General features: G+C 43.0%; 1 protein-coding gene across 1 annotated transcript in view; it reads left to right on the top strand.

Moving 5' to 3' along the window:
- The window catches only part of PLBD1 (phospholipase B domain containing 1), a 41,278-nt gene extending 21,620 nt beyond the window's left edge, over window positions 1-19,658 (top strand). Inside the window, exons 5-11 of the mRNA XM_026069147.1 lie at window positions 4,239-4,403; window positions 5,563-5,707; window positions 12,129-12,329; window positions 12,437-12,577; window positions 16,992-17,177; window positions 18,315-18,421; window positions 19,405-19,658. Of these exons, the coding sequence (XP_025924932.1) occupies window positions 4,239-4,403; window positions 5,563-5,707; window positions 12,129-12,329; window positions 12,437-12,577; window positions 16,992-17,177; window positions 18,315-18,421; window positions 19,405-19,572 (1,113 nt within the window). The 3' untranslated portion in view covers window positions 19,573-19,658. The remainder of the gene's footprint in view (window positions 1-4,238; window positions 4,404-5,562; window positions 5,708-12,128; window positions 12,330-12,436; window positions 12,578-16,991; window positions 17,178-18,314; window positions 18,422-19,404) is intronic.
- Window positions 19,659-20,969: the final 1,311 nt, after the last annotated feature.

The raw sequence follows: 20,969 nt of genomic DNA, 5'->3' as shown, positions 1-20,969 counted from the left end.
TATTGGGTATGGGTTATTAGGGAACAAGTTTATCGATCTCTAGTGATGCAGAGGTTTGGATTTGCAAGGGTAATAAATGTTAAGAGCATTGAGAATATCTTGGGTTTTTTTGTTTTTTCTTGTTTTTTTTTCCCAAAAAACCTACTTGGCAAACTTTTTTTGTTGTCTGATGTTCTTACTGCTATTGAGAAAAGCTATGTATACTTCTAAATACAACTGATTACTCTGAATGTGCATAAGTCCTATGAACAAGGCTAAACACTGCAGAAGAAAGGCTGGACATTCTTACATGGTCTCTAACTCCCAAAAGGTGAGACACGGGGAAGAAAAGGGAAGGAGGAAATGGATTTCAAAGTTCTTAGATTTCATTTTCCCCCTAATGAATGCTCATGCATGGACAAAGTGCACTCCTGAACACCGAGAGAGAGGTTTGTTAGTTAACCAGTATTGGTCAAAAGTTCTGAAAGAGAAGGAGAAAAGAGGCTCTGTTTACAAAGTCTGTGGATTTCTACACTGAGCACTAGACAAAGTTGAAGAAAATAGTTCCTGTTTCAGGAGAACGGAAGCAAAAACTGTATCAATTGCTAATCTGCTTTTAATTTTATGCATTTAGTGTGCAAGATTTCTTATTAGCATGACTCATACCTGTTTAAACTTGCAAGTAGTTAGTTTTACATTTGGTGGATTAGTTGATGTGTACTCATCTGAGGAAAACTGAGTAAAAAAGTCTGACTTTCCATTGTCCTGTACAATGCATGGTAGATTAAAACTATGCCAAATCCAGACAGTGCTTAAATGAGAGTTGGATTATGTACGTACAGATAGATGTCACTCTGAAACTTTCTATTTTTCTATCCCCCTTAAACTTCAAGTCTGCTTCACGTGAATATTATAGAAGTCATTGTATCTGCCGCAAATAACCAGGCCTTATTACAGAGAGAAATTTGGTTTGGACTCTAAACTGTTTGATAGTAGTACTAGTGTATATTTTTTATTCCTGTATATGTGGAGCATATGTTTTGTAGTGGACTGTTGTAAATTCTTTTTTAAATCACATAAAGCCTGGTGTCCTGCAGGACTATTTTAGATGGGTACTTCCATCGCAGACCTGCTTGGTGACAATGTATATTATGAATGTCTGTATTTTGAGTTTGACATTTGCAGGTGTCATTAAGATTGATGTCAAAATCTGAATACATTTTCATGCTAAAGTGTGAAATTATTCCATCTGGTTTAGCAACATTTTTATATCCAGTAAACAAACCCAACCCTTCTGTCAAGACAATTTCTGAAGGAGGGGCACTCAAAGAACATTAAGCCTTTTCATCTGCCTAATGCTCTTCCTGGGCTGTGATTAATCTTGGGCTTGTCTACACAGCGAAATTACTCTTGAAAAGGAGGTGCAAGAGTTTTAAACCCTACAAAGATTCTAGGACAGCCCTCAATTTGTACTTGCTTATTTTGTATTGAGAATGCTCACACATGGGGAAGTTATTAGAAAACAATTGTTACAGAATAAGTTGTCTATTCTATTATCCCATATAGACTAGCCTTTAAGGTTGGTTCTGTTATCTTTTAACTTTTCTAATTTTATTTGTCCTTACAGCTGATGGTAAGCTTTCAACAGGAGAGGAAGATGCACTTTGATCTTTGCTACTTTTGGGGGGCTACCCTAGAGAAGGTGCCACACGTTCTAGCAAAAGGAGTTTTTCTCTTGTCATGGCTACATTGCCTCACTGTTTGTCAGCTTAGCTTATGCCATTCAGTCTTCTTCAGGATGTAAACCATGCATACAAGGAGTTTTTCTGGCATTGCTATGTGAGATGAGAGAAGGTGATTAGAAAAGATCATAATATGCCCTATTATGGACCCTGTTTAACACCTCATAGAAGATGCTTCTCTGTATATTCTGGAACTCAGTAATAGCTATTCTCAAGCTGAAACTCTCAGCCTGGTGGGAGATGCCTCAGGCTTCTCTGAGATTCCCAGATTTGGCCTGTATTACAGACATACAAATCTTCTGTTTGAATGTATTGCTTTACTGGGACTCCAGAGAAGCTCTGTGCATTGCGCTCATTGGAATTCTCTAATATAACTTAGCATCAATGTGCCTTAAATGTAAAAACAGGTTTATCCTAGTGAAACAAAGCGGTGAGTTCTTGAATGAGTTCTCAGAAATAAATTGGAGCAAGATTTCTTTGTTGCTGAAAAGGGGAATGAAAACAGAATTCTAAAGGGTGCTTAACAACCTAATTTCTTTCTCACTTCTCTGATATTTGTTTGGGGAGCTGACAAGCTAATCTCACCCAGTGGAACACTTTGAATATACATAATCTTTGCTGCTTTGTTCAAGAGGGTCTTTCCTCCCACCCTCTGTCCACTTTTCTGTGCTTATAGTTCTGACAGCTTCCTTGCTTTGCAAATTCCTTCTAGCTTGAATGCACTCCATAGTAGTTATAGCATTTTTGTGTCTCAGTGATCATAAGATAGCACATAAATATGAAATGTTTTTTTAAAAATATACAGGTAATTCCAAGTGATGCTGTAGCAGGGCCAATGTGGGTACATGTAGATGTTGCAGTGAAGATAGGTATTATAGAGGAGAATATGGAGTAATAGCTAATAGGACAAGCAGAACTAAAATTTCTTGAGGTTGGCTGAGCATTCTCACATGCAGTCCTGCCTGCTCCTCTGCTGATGGTACTGTTTGCTGGTTACTTTTCTGCCTGACTTTTCGTTAGCAATTATGTTTGTGTAAATTGGATGTTGGGAAACAGCTTCTCCTCTTTGTGTGTTTGGCTTGCAGTCCTTTAAATGCAGCTGGATCACACATGGGGAAAAACTGTGCTGAAACTATGGCAAGTCTCTCTATATGGATTCCCATGAGATAGCAGTTGTCATGACATTTTAATAAATGGTTTATACCACTGAGTTGCTTAAAACTATCCAAAGATGCATCTCTTGATTTTTGTTTGCTGTGGCCTCTGCTGCTCCCTATCAGTGTTCTTATAGCAGAAATTCGATGAGCTAAAGCAATATAACACATGTCAAAGTTTGCTTTGCATTTCTTCTTTAAACTATAGCTGCTGTTAGGGCCTTCTGCTGTGTATGATCTTAGTTGTGAGAATGGTTTATTTCTCTCACTTGGTGAATATTATGTGAAGGTTTAATTCCTTCCCCTGGGATATATGCACTAGAGTTTACATTATTTTTTTTTCTTGCTGGTTATTCTCTCTGCCAGAACAGCAGATGGATAATGCAGAATTCAGCCTTCTGAATAAAAAGTAGATGTTCCCTGGATTTGTCACCTTTCATTTCTTCCATGTCACTTGACTCCCCTCTTCTGGGATAGGTCAGCTTTATAATTTAATAAGAGTGATAATACTGCAAGCAGTGTACTCCTGTGCTGTATGATTATGTCCTGTTCTAAAAATACTGATCATATGCCTACAGTGATGTGTTCTGTCTTTTTTTTTCCTTAAACCTTGCCTTAACAAAAGGCATGGTGCAAGCACGAACAGGAAAGATTCGGAAAATTTTCTTAACAGATGAGGTCAGACCAGTGTTTATCATTTATTTTTGAAGAGGAGAAATAAGAGAAGGTTCTGAAGAGCAGGTTGCGCTGTGAGCTTTGTGACAGATAACCCTGGCTAGCTCCAACCAGAAGGGGATTTTGAAAGCTCTTAGCTGAGTGTCTTTTGACAGACTTCCTCTGTTCAGCTAGTTCCATACTTGTTTAGTATTGTTAACATATCTCACTTCCCTCTTTTGTTTCCTTCTTCTCAGCCCTGAGGGTGCTTTAATCGTAATCTTTATAAAAATCTGAGAGCTCACCTGAGTGTTTCTTAATGTAAGGCTTTTCAAAGGCATTTAGATAAATAAAAATCTTTTTGTTCAAACCTAGTGTAACAGTAGCACCAGACTGATTCATATGCTGTTTGTAAAGGCACACAAAGGTCTTCTAAATTGCTGTCAGCTTCTCCTTTTTTCCTCAGAAATGTTGGTGCTGATAACGTCACTACACTAGAACAAGGGCCAAACCCTTAAAGATAATCTGAGTACCCAATTCCACACTGAGTTTTAGTGTCTGGGCCTTGTGAACAGATATTTACATAAAAGAGAAAATATAAGAAGTTGCTTTGAGAGCAAAAGAAAAACAAATTTTGACAGCTGAGATTGTATTGATGCTTCTCTGTCTGAAAATGTTTTTGTGGTCCACCTTTTCTCTCTTTCCCCAGCCACTGAGCATCTTTGATGTCCATTTTCTAAATGCAGTTGGAGACCTGCTGGACCTCATTCCTGCATTATTTGAGTATTCTGCACGGAGTGGACAATGCAATGTGGAGCCAGGAGGCCATGGGAAGTATCAGTGGGATATGGGTCACTGCTCTGCTCTTATCAAGGTGAGCACCAAGAATTTCATTTCCAGTGACTATATTGATTTGCAATATCATGAGTCTGTAGTATTAACTGTTGCATGTGCATAAGGGATGCTTATCAATCAAGGCACTTTCATGCATGTCATTTTTGCCTCCATAGGATACTGGGTCCAGATTTGCTCACTTGTGTTCAAGAAAAACAAACAAATTGGCAATGAAAAGCTACTAGAATTACTAGGGAATGGAGAACTATCATGAAGAGGAGGGCAGAAGAGAGTGACTTGTTCACCGAGCTGAGTGGAGTCTGAAAAGGATAGCATGAATGCCTACAAATAAGTCAAGGAAATAAGCGGGGAGGGAGGAGGATTAAACTAAAGGACAGTGCTGGCGCAAGAACAAATGGGTGTAAGCAGCTCATGAATGAGTACAGTCTGGAAATCAGAAGAAGGTTTCTAGCTGTTAGCAGTGGTACTCTGAAACAGCTTTCCAATGGGAATGATAGAAACAAACACTTTTAAGATAATATTTAAGCATCTGATACATCATGGCCATGACTCATTTTTTTTTCAGGGTTGAAATTATCAGTAATTAGAATATGAAGACCCATGTATCCCAGAGCAACAATATTTGCTTTAACGAGACAAAATTTAAGCATTTACCTACAGCAAGAGACTTCTGAGTTAACAATGAATCTTAGAACCAGAGAATGCTTTGGAAAAGATGTCCTATCAATATGTATTTACCTTTCAAAATGAATTTGCTTATCTTTGCTTCTGTACTTTAAACCCACCCAGAGGAATTTTCACAGAAACAGCATGTTCTAAGTTAATGTTGATGTTTGTAGAGAGCTGATTTGAATGTGTAAATACAAGTATTCAAGAGGAAACCAGGGAAACAAAATGTATCGTGTGATGCAGGTGTCCAAAGAAAACCCTAAGCTGTTTCATTTAAAAAAATAACAACTAATTATTTGAGGACAGCACATTGGCAAGAATTATTCCTAGAGGTTTCAGAAATTCATTATTAAATACATAATTAAAAGCACAAGAATCTGCTCATTCTTGAACAAAGCAATTAATCAAGCTACTTACAACAAGTTGTTTTCCCAGTTTTTCTGAAGTATGAAACATGCAGAGCGTGGTAGGGCCTGAAAATTGTTCATTGTTCTGCTTCTGTTTTCCAGGTTCTACCTGGATACGAGAACATCTATTTTGCCCATTCCAGCTGGTTTACATATGCAGCCACACTGAGAATATATAAACATTGGAACTTCAATATAGGCGATCCAGACACTAAAACCAGCCGTGTCTCATTCAGCAGTTACCCAGGTAAGGTTAAAAAAAAAAAAAAAAACAAAAAAAAACCAAAAAAAACCAAAAAAATGAGGATATCCAAGATGGCATGGGCCTTTTTACTGTCTTTCAGATGTCTTGCCTGTAAAAATGATAGTACCACAAGAAGCACTGAGTTCAACCTACCTTAATTCTTTCTTTCAGACACTGAGAGGAGAAAATGTCGTCTTCAATTTTCTGGCTTGAATATGTTGTTGGTTTTTTTTGTTGTTGTTGATTAATAGCCTGTAGTTCTCTGAATAGTACTGGTTAAATATTCTACCACCTCTGGCACAAACATGCTGCTTTGAATTCTGCTTGTGTTGTCTGCAGTCATCTCAACTGTTGAACTTCCCCTCACCTTGCCTATAGCATTGGCATGTTTAATAATAACTCAGTTTTGAACACTTCTGTTTACCACTGTGGCATGACTCATGCTGTAATGGGATTATTAGAGAGTATGTGACACAAGCCATTTGAAATTGTATAGATTTCTTTGGTATTGGATTAGCAAACCTTCTGCTGATTTTCCCCCTCTCCCCCAGCTTCTCTATAGAGTGCAGCAGAGGGGAGTATTCTTTTTATCCTTAGTTCATGTTAGTAATATAGCCAGCCAGACTATTTATAATCTTCCTTGGGAAGATTTGGCAGCATATAGTATTCTCAAGTTTCCTGGAATAATGTTAGCAATTCCCAGCATTTAATTTTTTAGTGGTAAAATATGGACTATTTATTGCTTTAAAAAAAAAAAAAAAAGACTAGGGTAGAACAGCGAACTATGAATGTGAAAAAACTAAAGCAAAATCTAAGAATGTCTGAGTGAGTTATCACTGCACAATTTTGAGGGTGAAATTTCAAACTCAAAAATGCCCAGTCAGTCAAATTTTAAAATTTTTTAAAGTGAAGTATATGCCATAGGAGAGACTGATTCTGATGAAATTTTGCATTGGTTGTTGACTGCAAAATGTACTTTGATTAACTGCTGTGGTTCCCTTACTACAAAGGAAGGGTCCTTCATGGCAGGGACTCCTGAGTCTGTGACTAAGAAGCACTTTTGAAAAGCAGCTGCATTCATTGCAACTTGAAAGCAAGTATTTTTCTGTAGGGTTCTGATCCTCCTCAGTGACCCTCAAGAAGGCAACTTTTCCTGAGAACTGGGATTTTTGCATTGATGAAGGAGCAGAAGTATTTTGGTCAATGCCTATTAAGTGTACAGCCTTTCAAGAGACCACGTTATCTCTAAGTCCCCTAGAGGAGTTCCACTCGTTGCAAGGAATTTTGCCAAGCCTGCGTTACCTGGTAGAAAGCCAAGGCTTCTGTCTGAGCTGTCTGCCACTGACAGAAAGTCATTCTGGATCTGAAATCTCCTAGAAAAAATACTATTGAGGATAATAGTATTCTTTAGGAGCATGTGGCTATGTTTCCCAAATGTTGTATTTTGTATTGTGCTGCAGATTCAAACTAGGGATCAGGATCGCCCATGCAGAGCTTTTTAATGAGTATAAATGCTGATGTCTTTAAGCTGTTTTGCTCCTTTTGTGGACTCTTCACATAGAATGAAATACAACTCTTCTGTTTTGACTAGGCTGATCAAGGACATTGTGTGGGAGGGTACCAGAAAATTGGCTACTAACATGCTGAAATGGTCAGGATTTGTTCTCTAGCATACAAAATCCCAGTGCAAACAAATCCCTAAGACTGTTGGGACCTGCAGGGAACTTTTAAGAGATAACTTATTTTAAAGTGTGCTTGTACCAGGTAGACTCTGCAATGATGTGGTAAGCTGTACTTCTACCAGCAAAGTTCAGTGAGAACTGTGTTACAAAATGTAGTTCCCATGGCCACAGTGAAATTTGACACCTGTGGTACGCAAAGTGCGCTCACTGACCCCCTGATTACAGGGTATTATCACATGCATGATCCACTGAGTACAGCAAACTACATTTGCTGTGGGTGTAGCCCACAAGCTTGCAGTTTTCCAAAAGATGAACAAGCTCTAAAGCACTGGCCTGGTAATGATCTAGGGATATTATGCAGGAAGGAGGGAACTGGCAAATTCTTCTGCTCCATGCTGTGTTGAGATGAAGCCTTGTGTTTTCAGGGTGTCTGACCATGGAACCCACAAATCCTCTTCATGGCTCAACTTGACAACCGTAATTTCTCCCTGCATGCGAGCCCTCACTCTTAATCTCTGTCTTGATAGATACTAAGAACTAGAAAGAAAGTCCTGGCTAGTAAGCTTCCCTAAATAATAACCTCGATGATTTTAATGTGCATAGAAATATTGACTGTTGGTCATAAACAAAGAGCATTAAAAGAGGCAAGTGTTCCTCCAAGCTGGCAGTGACAGTCTAATGAGTAATTAATAGACTTCTGTCATCCAATAGCCTGGATATGAAGTAAAACTCTTCTGCTGTCCAAAGTTGTGTCAGAAAAGCTCGAAAAGCTTCAAGGAGGCATTTGTCTTCTGAGAAGGAATGTGCCAACTCCTTGATTTCTCCTGGGGTCAGAGAGTCAAATTGTCCAGATTGTTTGTTTATTTACTGAATTTCAAAAGACAGGCTCATATGCTACCAAAATTAGTATTTGTTGTGACTCTGTTTAGATGATCCAAGACTATTTTCTAACAACAATGCATGTCAGCATGCACATTACGGTACAGCTAGAGGGCCTTGTGCTTCCTTGCATCTGCTGAGGCTGAGTTGGCAGGTAGAAGGACAAGCAGGAATTGCAGACTCCGTTTCTGCTTCCCCAGTGGTTCCACAGGTTTCTGCTAGCATGCTCCAATGTCAGTGTTGCGGTGTGTTGCCTCCCTGCTGCTTGCTTGGTTTTAGAACAACAGTAGCTCTGTGGAAGCACAGACAAGTGGAAATGAATGGGAATAGTAATCTCTGCTCTTGCAGAATGATTTAGCCACTTGCTGCTTGTTTTCACACTAATCCTAATCCTCACTTGAACTCTGCTGTTGATCTTGGCCTTTTCTGCCATTGAAATCAACTGTGCAGAGCTGCATGCAGAGCAGCTCTGTGAACTTAATGAAAAGGAAGAATGTCTGAGCTGAATGCTTGGGCACCCCTGATTTCAGTCTCTCATTCAAGTGTTGGGCACAAGTACTGAATACTGTGGCTGGTGAATCTATACGCAGCAGAGAGAAATTGTACAGGCCATGTGGCTGTTGCTTATAGATGCTGGCCGAAGCTATGCTTGTTTGGAGGGATAAGAAATGCAGTGGCAGGGACCAGGTGGATGCTATGGTTCTGCAGGACATACCTGGTAAAAAGAGCAGAAAGAAGGCAAAAAAATGGCCTTGCTGTGCAGTCACTGCTCTACACTGCCCCACTCTCAGGGCAGTTCAGGAGACTGGCAGATTCTCCTCTGCCATCAGCTGGCTCATGGGCTTTTGCCAGACTGTTTGTTACTTGCTTGCTTCCTCAGACATCTGTCTAAAATTTGGGGGCAAGCAGAGAAGAGTATCTGATGTGCCTTATGTCTCTGGCCTCCATCTCCAGTGTGGGATGTGCTATCAGTTAGTACCTAGCAGAGATTTACAAGTAGAGGGAAGGCAGCTGGCAGGACTTCAGTCTTGACATGAGAAGTGACTGCTGATGGGTTTAAGAAAGCTAATCCAAAGAAGACATCTCCCTTGCCATCGTCCTGGACTCTTTGTAGCCCAGAGCGCTGAGCATGTCAGCCAGGAGCTACTCCCGTCCCTGTGAGGTGATGGCTAGACTTCATGCCTCTGTGACTTGCAGGCTATAATACTGTCCCTTTCTGTACTTGAATGAGCACAGCAACCTGTCAAAATACGAGAAAAACAAATGCCACCTGGTTCAGAAAGCAGCAGCCTACCTCTTTAGTAACAATAGCTGCCAGGAGCATGTCATCCCTCACATGCTGTCCATTGTGCTGGCTTCCTGGAGAAAGTTGTGGCACAGACTTTGAAGAGTATTTTGCTTTGCTTGGTGGATTAATAGTGTCATGATGAATGAAGATCTAGGCTCTGGAAACTTCACAGTTTTCCATCAGTGTTTGGAAACTGAATTTAAATGGCTCAGACCCAGAAGATGCAATCAGAAGTGCTTGTGTTTGTTTCTATGTAGGAACGGTCAGGTTCATTGAAAAAAAAAATTGATTGAGAGTTGCTGATAAGAATAGGAGATGGGTTTACAGAGCAAATAGGTAAATAGGTGAACTATACAGAGAGATAACAGTTGATCTGAAAGGCAATTTCAATTACAGCGAATTCTCATGCATAGTTAAAAAGACAAGAATGAAAGATGAGGACATCAAATACTTTCTGATATCTCTAGGCTTCACCTGGGTTTTATTGTTGTGAATGTTCTTCCCCTGGGTAAACCTCTGGTATATGTTTAATTTCCCTTTGTCTCAAGGATGGCTGTGTCCTAAGCCACAATGGCATATATTGTCTCTGGGTAATTGGGCTAGTAATGGTGTATACTGGAGGGCACATTAGATTGCAAAAGTACTGCAGGACTAAGGCCCAGAAAGAAATCCTCTTGTTTTTGGCTTAGCTGAGCTTTGCAATTTATTTCAATTACAGAGTACAAACTTCAGTTAATTCAGCATCATTCTTTGTGTTGACACTTTTGGTTCAATTTTTCTGTTTTAACTCAGTTTAAGTTGATTAAAAAAGGGAAAAAAAACCCTACTTTGTTTATTTTGAAGTAGGGCATTTGGCATTGGCATCTACATGGGAATTGGCGTTCGATTCAAATTACAGTTATTTAATGATTTTGCTTCTGCTTCTGGTCTCTGTGTAAGCACTCAACTTGTTAGGCAGCAGCTTATTGGTGGAGTATCCCATGTCCTTGTGTAAGATAAACTGGCATCAGCCGGGTTTAAGGTATTTGATTTCTTGTCTTTACCTATTTGAGAGAGTACTCTGTTTTTGATATGCATTATTTACTGTTACTTTTTTTTCTCTCTGGCTCTCCAAGACCATGGGCTGGCAGGGCACTCTGCCTGTTCTATGCTGAAGTGCTTTCAGAGATCAGGTGACCATAAAGTAGTTTTTCATGGATCTGTTCTGATTTGAGGACTTGAGACTTGGAAGAAATTTGCTGTAATGGAGCACTCAAACACCACAGGTCTCTTCTGCTTGAAGGAGGTCAGCCTTTTCATGAAAACCTGGGAATAGGAGGCAGAACGCAATTTTCTTTCTGATTCTCATAGGTCACTGGCTTAAGTTTGTTTGCAAAGTGCAGTAATGAGGCTCGCTGTAGAAGATTTTATAGAGGAGCACAACAATTACACTAAGTAATTGCCTGAGTAAGCTGCTTAAAGCTTTGTCCTTAAAGGAATGCTGTCCAGGTGTTTAGAAATGAAGATTTTAGCATTTTGTACACTTTTTGATGCCATTAAAAGCTCTTTAGTAAGAGTCCAGGTTCTGGGTGACATCTCCATCAGGAGTTCAAGTAATATGAACCTTTCTTCCCCAACCTGGCAACTGCCAGCCCTGTACCCTCTGGGGAATCTAGAAGTCAAAGTATTTCTGCTTTGTAGGTAGTCACCAGTAGTCCCATGCTATCCATGGTATTATAACTGACTTTTGCAGCTCTGTATACCACCTCCTGGCATGGGATCTGCAAATGGACCTAGCGTTTCTGATGGCATGTAACTTGGAAAGGAATCCTACTCTGTCATCCATGGCTTGGTCGATTCTGTGGGGCTGATTGATAGGAGTAAAAAAGCACTGATGACATGTCAGAAAGAAGAGGAGGTAAAACATTATCTCTCTTTCATATGCAGGACATGTTTTATGATTAAGAAATGCCTGTTTCTTGGGCTTGGTGCTTTTCAGAATAGTTACACTGGAAAAGAATAAACTGGAAGGAAGATTTTCTGCTTGGCTAGTTTAATTCAGAAGGGATTAATTTAAAGAAGTACCTGCTGCACCCCCCCCCCCCCCCCCCCCCCAAATGAAAATCCCAAACTGAAACTGGTTGATAAAAATCTGTTCGTTTGTGAGATTTGTTCTTTTGTTCCAGTTTTCTTTGCTGTATTTTTAAACAAACCTCTTTGTTATAAACAAATACTCACCAGGCTTTTAGACTGTGTAATCCCCAGGGTAGGAATAAGACTGTTGCTTTACATATGCAGGGGAAACTTCCAAGAGGGAAAGCATGAGACATAAGCCTGAAGCAGATGCTCTTGACAGAAGTAGTAGGCTGTGTGTCAAAAGCATGACAAGCAAGAAGCTGTGCGCTTACAGGGAGGCCTAACCCACTTGCAGAAGTTGCCATCTCATCTTTGATATTTGTACGGCTTGATCTCTCTCCCTCTCTCTCTCTTTCTCACTTACACACTGTTTGATCCATTCATAGCTTGGGTCTCTGTTTTGTTCTATGAGTATATTAGAGGTTCACAGTGATAACAAACTTTTATGTTGTCATTTAAGGATTTTTGGTGTCCCTGGATGACTTTTACATACTAGGCAGTGGCTTGATAATGTTGCAGACTACCAACAGTGTGTTCAACCAAACCCTCCTTAAGCAAGTGGTGCCTGAATCCCTGTTTGCTTGGCAGAGGGTCCGTATTGCTAACATGATGGCAGACAGCGGCAAAACTTGGGCAGAAATTTTCTCAAAGTGCAACTCTGGTAAGTGTGCTCTTGTATGAATCATAGAAGAAAGGATATATTCCCTCTCCCCCTTGTGCCCTTGCCTTCCTCAGGCAGGACGTGTAACTTTCTTCGCTCCTCCCCAGGGACCTACAACAACCAGTACATGGTGCTGGACCTGAAGAAGGTCAAGCTGCAGAAGAGCCTTGATGATGGTGCGTTGTACATTGTTGAACAGATCCCAACCCTTGTGGAATATTCTGATCAAACAAATGTTCTCCGGAAAGGTAATAGCTCCTATAGTAGCTGATGGCTTGGGAAAGCCAGATGTTTGTGCCAGCTGATAGAGAACCTTGCTTCATACCTGGGAAGGGTTTTTGGGGCACTAATGCTAAGATTTCAAGTTAGAAAGCTTTGTGTAAACATACCTCTGTTGTCATGTCAATAACTTTGCATTTATTTCTCCTGCCTGTTGTGGTAGAAGTGTGGTGAGCATCTGTATTTCTTGGAATTGTTCAAGGGAAAAATCTACTTCACCTTCTTTCTTTCCTTCCTTGCTTTTCTCTGATATCATTTTGCTCTGTCTTAGGGACCCATGGGGGAGGGAGGTGAGGTCTCTTTGAAGCAGTGCTGAATAACTGCAATGCTACTTGAAATGTTTTGTGAGTAGGTTGCTCTGCAAACTTTTAAAAAAGTTTGCCGTTATATTCAGCCCCTTTGCTTAACTTTTCTTGAGCTGTGTTATCTGGTAAATATTTGCTGTTCAAAAGATTCCTTAATCCCACAGCAAGACTAGTAACAAATTAATGGAAAACAAAAATCTAGTGAAGTAAAATGCCCACGGTCAGGTTGCATTCACAGGTGTTCTCCAGACATTTCATATTTTCATCCAAAAACCTGAGCTCTTTCCACAAACTTGAGTGTCTGGTGCTTTGTGCTCCCCCTTCTCTAATCACATGCTGAGAAGGTGATCTGATAATTGCCCTGCTTCAAAATCACTGGAAATGTATTTATCTTAACAGCTGGAGCTGTTTCTCGTTGGAATTTTTCCTTGTCTCTGGTTCCTTGGAAACGTCTGGCTTATTTTAGGCTTTGCCACAATGTAAATATGGTTTTGTGAGATGTTTCTCATCAATAGTTTGAAAAAATCTCTTCTCTTTCCCTTATGCTTCTCTGGCTTCTTAATCCATTGAAGATATTAAAGAAGGCTGTTGCACCTTATCTTTCTGTTTGTGTGTGGTTCCATCGTGAAATACCTTGGGCACCTCTGTGCTGTGTTGTGGTGCAGACGACCAAGCTAATGGAGGCAGCTTTAGCTCTGGTACTTGAAGTGATACAGCTATGTCCTGGCTGCACTGCACCTGTGTTAATGAGCCTGACACACGGACCAGGTTTAGAGGGTTCCCAGAGCTCCTTCTCAGCAGTGACATGAGAGCAGCTGTGTGGGATCCCCTGTAGGGCTGAGCCCAACCCCTGGGCTTGGACACATGGTGATTCCCTCCTGTGGCTGCTGGTGCTGGAAGGAGGTGGCAGAACCCATCTCTGACTTGCTGGCTGGTGGGAGATAAGGAGATGGGGTAGGAACTGTGCTTGGGGCCACACTGGGCCCAACCACTACTACTTCTTTGTTAAGGGACAGGAACTTGCCAAGAACTGTGTGTTGGCCAATGCACTGGAGACAGCTGTGTCCCCTTAGCTGGTTCAGACACCTCTCCAGCCATCCCCAGATGACACGTAGCTGCATCTGCTTTTGCACGCCTTCCTGAGGTAGTCTCTATGGCTCCCAGGACAGTTTCTATCTCCCATAGCTCTCTAGCCCATGCAAGCCCTCCTGGTTCCTATCCAGGCACCTCCTTATTTCTGCAGCTGCAGCAGGTTGTGCACCTCCTTCAGCGGTCCTGGTGGTCTGATCTGTGCCCCTGCCAACTCCTGCCTGCTGCTCCAAGCCTATTCACCTGTGCGTGCCTGCTTCCACCGAATCCTCTTTTGTGACAGTCACCTAGTGCTGTCCTGCCACCCCAGAGGTGCTCTGTGCCTCCTTCAGTCTAGTATCAGACAAAGCTACACTCCTGTGCCCAAGATGTGGCCTGATCAGCCCTCTTGCCCTCTTGAATTCCGTGCTCTTCTTGGATAGATGGCAAGGTCTGATTTGGGCCATCTGAGAGCTGTTTGGTGTGGAGAGTGTAGAGCATGGCCTACCCCTAAAGTTACCCGGCCTGTGCAGTTAGGCAACCACAGTGTGTCTGCCCCTTCCCTGGTCTGTGCTGTGGTCAGGTCATGTCAGTCCCTCACAGTCTGACATCCTGCTTTGGGAACTTGGATCAAATGGCAGAAATCACCCAGTCTCTTAAAGATAAGCATTAAAGAACAGCCCTTAGCACAAACAGTGGCCTAAGCACTGCAGAATTACTGTGTTAGAGACCTCGGCTGATGTAGGCCAGCATTGCTCCTGGGGGCAGCAGTCTTGGACTCCTCCATGCCATGCAGTACGCCAGGTCAGGGGCCCCAGTAGGGTCGGTATATCCCCCAGTGCTCTGGGTGGCCCGGGTGAAGGCAGTTGCCTTTCTCAAGAGCAGTGCTGGCCTGAAGTGCTTGTCAAGTAGCTGACTCTGGCACCTTTCCTATCTGGCGGCTGGTATCCAAAGATAGCATGCTTTTGCCACTCTGTCCTGGTTAAAGTGAGTTGGCTGCATTTGCATCAACTTCAGCTTTGTAAGTCTCTTTCAGGCATAAACCTAGGAACAGCAGGTGAACAAAGGCACGTATTGTTGTAGTAAGGCCTGTATCTGATGAAAAAGTAAGCATTTTCTTATATGGCTTTAAAACTGGAAAGATTTTCTGGCTTCTGTCAGCTTGTCTCTGGCTAGCGCAGGTGAATTGTAAAACCCAGGAATCTCTTATGTTTCGTGTAGTCCCTTCCAGGCAAAGATGTCAAGTTGCTTTCTATATGTTGACGAAGAAAACTCAGGGATCCTGTAGAGGAGGTGGAGGAAGGCAGTATTACCTCCAGTTTAGAGGTGGGGCATGGGAGTGGACCACAGTCCAGATGTTTCTTGATCATGAGTGAATTGCACATCCATTTTGGCATTGGAAGCATCGTTTCAGATCAGAACCTGGGATCTCTGTCTCTTCCATCGTTACTATTTTTGAATAGTAACTAAACCCTGTAGGTTTGGAAGCTTATGCATCCGCATCCTCCTGCCTGCTTCAGTATTGGTTGGCAAGCGTGCTCATTTCTGCAGGACACCTATGTTACAACACAACATACACATGTGACGCTTTCCTTCAGAGAGGCTCTTGGTCACGTAAGCAAATGCCAGTAGGTGGGGTACTCCTGTCCCTGCTACATGCTGTGCAGGACCCAAGCTGGCAAGGCCTCTGCTCAGGCAAGTTTATAATGCTGTTGCTCTCTGTGTATCTATCTCAGGAAGTTTGGTTTGTATTTTTATATCTGACTCCCAGTGAGTCCCAGTTTATTTACTTGAGCCTCTTACAGTCAGACTCCTCACATCATGCTGGTCTGACGTCAATACAAGGAGCGCTGTATTTATCAGTGTTTAGATAGCAAATCTTTATGCTAAATCCTGGCATGTGTGATTTGAGAAGCAGCAGTCCCCACTGACAAAAGAAAGGCCAGGGCTTTGGGGAGGAGCTGAAGATGTGGTGCTCTTTGGACCAGCTTATGGCATATACTCTGTCTAAATGCTTCTTGATGCCATGCCTTGCAAAAAACTAAACATTATGACATAGGTACCTATTTTTGTTCTCTCAGGACTTCCTATGCCCAGATCCTGATCTGGATGGTCCCCTGCAAGCAAGCATATTTGCTTCCTAAACTAATCTCATTCTAGACAGTCATATGTCATCTGTTTAAAACTCTCCTTCGAATTTGGGCTCGTAACCCTGCTCTTTAGAGGAACCAAAACTGCAGGATAGTAGCAAGTGTGCAGCTATCTACCTTCTCTCCCTATTGCACAGTGTGCAACCACAGCTTTCCAACTACTACTGCTCAGCAGCTCCTGTGTGTGTGTGTGTGTTTTCTTTGCTTGCCTGCTTCCTGTTCATCCCTATTAGCTCTGCGGCTCCTGTTTATCTATTTAATTCCAGTTTTCATTTTTCTGGGGTCTCTTTTTTTCTAACTGCTGTTTTGGGGCCCTCAGTATGGCACAAATGCATGTTTGCTTAGGTGTTTTATTTTTTAAATTCCACTCTGTCCTAATCACTGCTGTGTCTGCTGGTTGTCCCTGACATCTCAGCAATGTGTCTTATTCTGGTGAGCTGGGAAGGGGAAAGGAGGGAGGGAGTTCAGGCCTTTGCAATGCACTTACAGGAATGTTTGGTGGAGGGAAATGATCTTTCCCTGCTCAGCTTCAGGGAACCGTGATGTCTGCAGGAATACTGGGGCTGTTCTGTGTGTTTACCTCAGACTCCTGCAAGTCTAATCTCAGCTGCTTGGTGGGATGAGTCCTCAGGGTGGGAGCCTGGGGATGGGTAACCTGGGTACAGTCTCCAGTGATATTGTACTGGAAGTCAACCGTGGTCCTTCTAGTGACCATTGCCAAATTTTGCTGCGTTCAGACCAGCTTGATGTGTTATCTGTAGACAGGCAGTGCAGTGTGGAAATTTTTTGTTTGCCTTTTTGTTAATATAAGCAGAGGGTTCAGCTTTTCTAAGTAACAGGTTGAGTTTTGTCTCTGGCAGGTTACTGGCCTTCATACAATATTCCTTTCCATGAAAAGATTTACAATCTCAGTGGGTATGCAGTGTATGTTGAGAAGTATGGCCTGGACTTCTCTTATGAGCTTGCTCCAAGAGCAAAAATCTTCCGGCGAGACCAGGGCAAGGTGATCAACTTGGAAAGCATGAAGTACATCATGAGATACAACAGTAAGAAACATGTACTATGGAGATGATCTTAATAAAGCAGTGTTACATTTATTTCTTGGATTATAGTGACAAGCCATATAGAGCAGAGCTACATTACCCATGCGCACACAGAGCAAAAGGTTAATGCAGGCTTACTGTTGAGGTAGGAGACAAAGCTAAAAATTACTCTTAACAGAAACAAGACTGCACTCCTTCCAGAGCAAGATCCCTCAGGCCTGCTGTCTGACCTTTCCAGAGAGCTTCTGACACTCCAGGAGACTCTCTGAGGACTGCTGTTCCCTAGTATGACTGCAGTCTGTCAAGAGAGTCTTGCAAAGCCGTAAATCCTAATCGTCAGTCAGATCAGACCAGACCAGAAAATTTTGTGTGAAAACTACAGGTCAATTTGGTCTCTTTTTTTCCCTGCTCAAGCAGAATGACCTTTGGGTAGGTACTGCTGTGTTCTGCTTTTCTCCTGACAGGGTTCTCCTTGGCTGAATTAAAAGCAGATAATTAAACTTCTGGCCAAGTCCATTTCTAAGTACAGATAGCTTTAGATGCTCTATTTTGTTTCCCAGTTACAGGGAGCACATTGATTACTGGGTTTGGGATGCCTCTTTCAGGGTGGGTGCTGCTGTTTGAGCTGTGAGTAGCAGCAGGTTCATAGATGTTGAGGCTTGTCCATCTTCCCATTCTGTCTTTCTACTGCTGCAGTGGGTGTTTGAAGCCTTTACTTTTTGCCACTTGTTTTAGTCCAGAACAGGAAAACAAAGGCTCTCACTGCTGCACTTTTCCACTTTTCCTTCCCCCTTCCCCTTTTTTTTCCACTGATTGCTTTTCTTTCTTTACAAAGTTTCTGCAAGCTTTAGTCACGTGGAGTTGCGGGTGGTTGTGGATTGGCAGAGGTGCCCCTTGGATGTAAGACCAGCTGTATGGACTTGCACCAGAAGCTTGTCTGCTTAGTATCCTGTCTCAAACATGGACTTTCAGATGGTACCTGGGGAGGAGCATGAGAGCAGAGTGATAGACTGATGCATCTGTTAGGCACTAAACAGCTTTTTAGTGGCTTGGGGGACTTTGCTCCATCAGTGGAGGCTTTGTGTGGAGGGACTGATTTGTTCTTTTCTTCCCTCCTTCCCTCCTCATGTTTCTCCCCAGACTACCAGCGTGATCCTTATGCTGAACACAATCCTTGCAACACCATTTGCTGCCGGGAAGACTTGAATCCTTCTTTTCCAGTGCCTGCAGGCTGCTATGACTCCAAGGTAAAGTACCTTTGATTGCAGTGTCTGCTGCAATGCTGGATGTTTGCTATAGCCTGTTTGTGCTCCTGTCAGACTTAAAACACATCTCCCTGCACTAGGGTGGGCATGGTGGGGCCATGAGGCTCCTGTCTGTGTCCTCTCTTCAGATTGGGTGCTTGGGCAGCTCACGGGATGGTGCTTCTCTGCAGCGAGTCCCATCTCCTGTCTCCAGCACCAGGCCTGGCAGAGTGATAGGTGGCAGAAGGATGGAGCTGGGGGAGGAGTGCATGGGGAGAAGTGCAGAAGCACGATGTCCGTGGGGGAACTCCTGGCATTTAGGAGTTAAGCCCCAAAGCCTTGCAGCAGGAGGGAGCCCAAGAGGAGACTGGAATGGAATGAGTCTTCACATCACTCATAGGAAAAGGGATTGCTGCACAGTCCCATGTCTTGTTCATGGGGACTGTGTGGGTGCCTCTCCAAAGCCTGCAGGAAGATGTCTTCCTCCTCTCTTTAGCTTTGCCTTTACAAAAGCCTGTCTCTCTAGTGAGTCACCCTGTTCCAGGCCTTGCCTCTCTGTAAAACTGCTTTGAGCAAAGGCTGGCAAAGGTCACATTGCTTTTTTGCAGGTTTTGGGAAAATCCTTAGATCCACTGTCTTGGAGAAAGCAGGGGCTTTTCTAGGCAGCTTGTATGGCATTTTCACTGTGAGGGGCAATACTTAAGTGAGCTGCTGTCGGGATTGGGTGAGCTGGTAATTCATACAGTGCTTTATCCCACTGGGACCAGCCTGCTGCTTTTCTGGATTGTTTGGCTGCTAGGATGGGCCCTGTGGAGACTGTTTTGGTATTGCCAGTGCTGAGTGTCTTCTTGGCTTGCACAAGCCCAGGTCAGCTTGTCTGCCTGCCTTGCCAGATAGCTGTGGTGGCCAGCAGGAGCTCCCAGGGCTGTTTTTTTTTTTTTTTTTTTTTCCCCACCTTGACCCTTACCTCTTGTCCTTTATTACAGGTGTCAGATTTCCACCTGGCTTCAGCTTTCACAGCTACTGCAATCAATGGCCCCCCCGTACAGGGTGGGCTCCCTGTCTTCACCTGGAGACGGTTTAACCACACACGACACCAGGGCCTGCCAGAATCGTACAACTTTCATTTTGTCACCATGAGGCCAATCCTGTAAAATCAGCATTGATATTCCAAAATGGGATTTTTTTTCACAGAAATTTTAATTTCCTTGTGTAATAAATCCACTGGGATGTCCACATACCTGGGCCTCACCTGCCTTTCCCTGTCCTGCCTGCTAGGTGTGGTGTTCTGTGATTGGCCACCTGTGTCCCACCCAATGTAGCTGCTGACCCAGATCTTCTGAGCTATTTGGGTGGCTGTTCCTCTGATCAGGATTGATAGGAAGATCTGTAGAGGTCTACAGGCATGGCACTGCCTTTTGGTTATCTGAGCTATGATCACAGTTATTCCCAGAGCATGAGTGAACTTCTGTGATTTAACAAAAAGTGATCTATAGTAGCAACATAGGACCTGCCTTCTGTGATGGGCCAGGCCAGGTTTGGGGCCCTGGTGGCTTTTTCTCTGCACTTGGCTTGATGTTCACCTCTTGAGCAGCGTGGGTGAGAACTGTGGTGAACGGCTTATCATCCAGGAATGCTCTCCATGGTAGGGGTGTGTGTGTGTGTGTGTGTGTGTGTGTGTGTGTGTGTGTGTTTAACTGACCTTTTGGCATTTCAGTAACTTCATCTTGAATTCTTTGGCTGAGATCATTCCTGCAGTGGGACCTCTGGGATCCCAGACTGTTCTGCAATTTGTCCGCTCAAAAGCTGAGTGAGTGAGCGTGCGTATGTGTGTGCTTGTCTGTGTGACTTTCCAACTGCCCCACTCAGTTGTTCAGTGACTTTTCCATCTGCTTCCTCAGTCATGGAAGTGGCATGTGCCTGTGGGATGGCTGTGAAGGCCAGGGCTGTACATGTGATGTTTTATTGCTATATATTTACATCAAGGAGTCACTGGGCTGTTTTGTGCTAGATGTTGTACATGTAATTAAGAAAGCAAAACAAAATAAACAGCTCTACTCATGGCCCTGACAGTCCAATCTAAACAGTGCACAGTACTGCCCTGTAGTATGTGGGTGAAGAATGAGCAATTTGGGGGGGGGGAGGGGGATCGGTCTTGCTCAAGCTCTTGACATTCACCTTGTGTGATGGAAAAGGGGCTGAGGCCCTACCCTGACTGTCACAGTGGGGTGATTTCTGCCAAGGTGAAAAGAGACCAGAGGTTACAGCAAAGCTTTTGCTGAGAATAAACTCAGTGTGGGGAGTGAAGGTAAGTAAGTAAGTAATTTGTTTGCTGGAGCAAGAGGAGGTAAGTGTGAGGGGAGGGCATCTGTGCCATGTGCAGTGGCAGGAGTGGGTGGGCCACAGGAGCAGGAGAACGCTGTGTGGCGAGTGTAACTAACTAACTAACTGGCACATTATTTCCCCCAGAGCTGCTTCATGCCCTGCAGCACAGCTTTTTTGGGGGGGTAAAGCAGCAAAGTCAGACCACCCTGTGGCAGCTGGACACATG

This window comes from Apteryx rowi, unplaced genomic scaffold (assembly GCF_003343035.1).
Source record: "Apteryx rowi isolate R43461 unplaced genomic scaffold, aptRow1 scaffold_287, whole genome shotgun sequence".
Taxonomy (NCBI): Eukaryota; Metazoa; Chordata; class Aves; order Apterygiformes; family Apterygidae; genus Apteryx; species Apteryx rowi.
The sequence above is the reverse complement of the archived record's forward strand: the minus strand, read 5'-3'. Positions and strand labels throughout refer to the sequence as shown.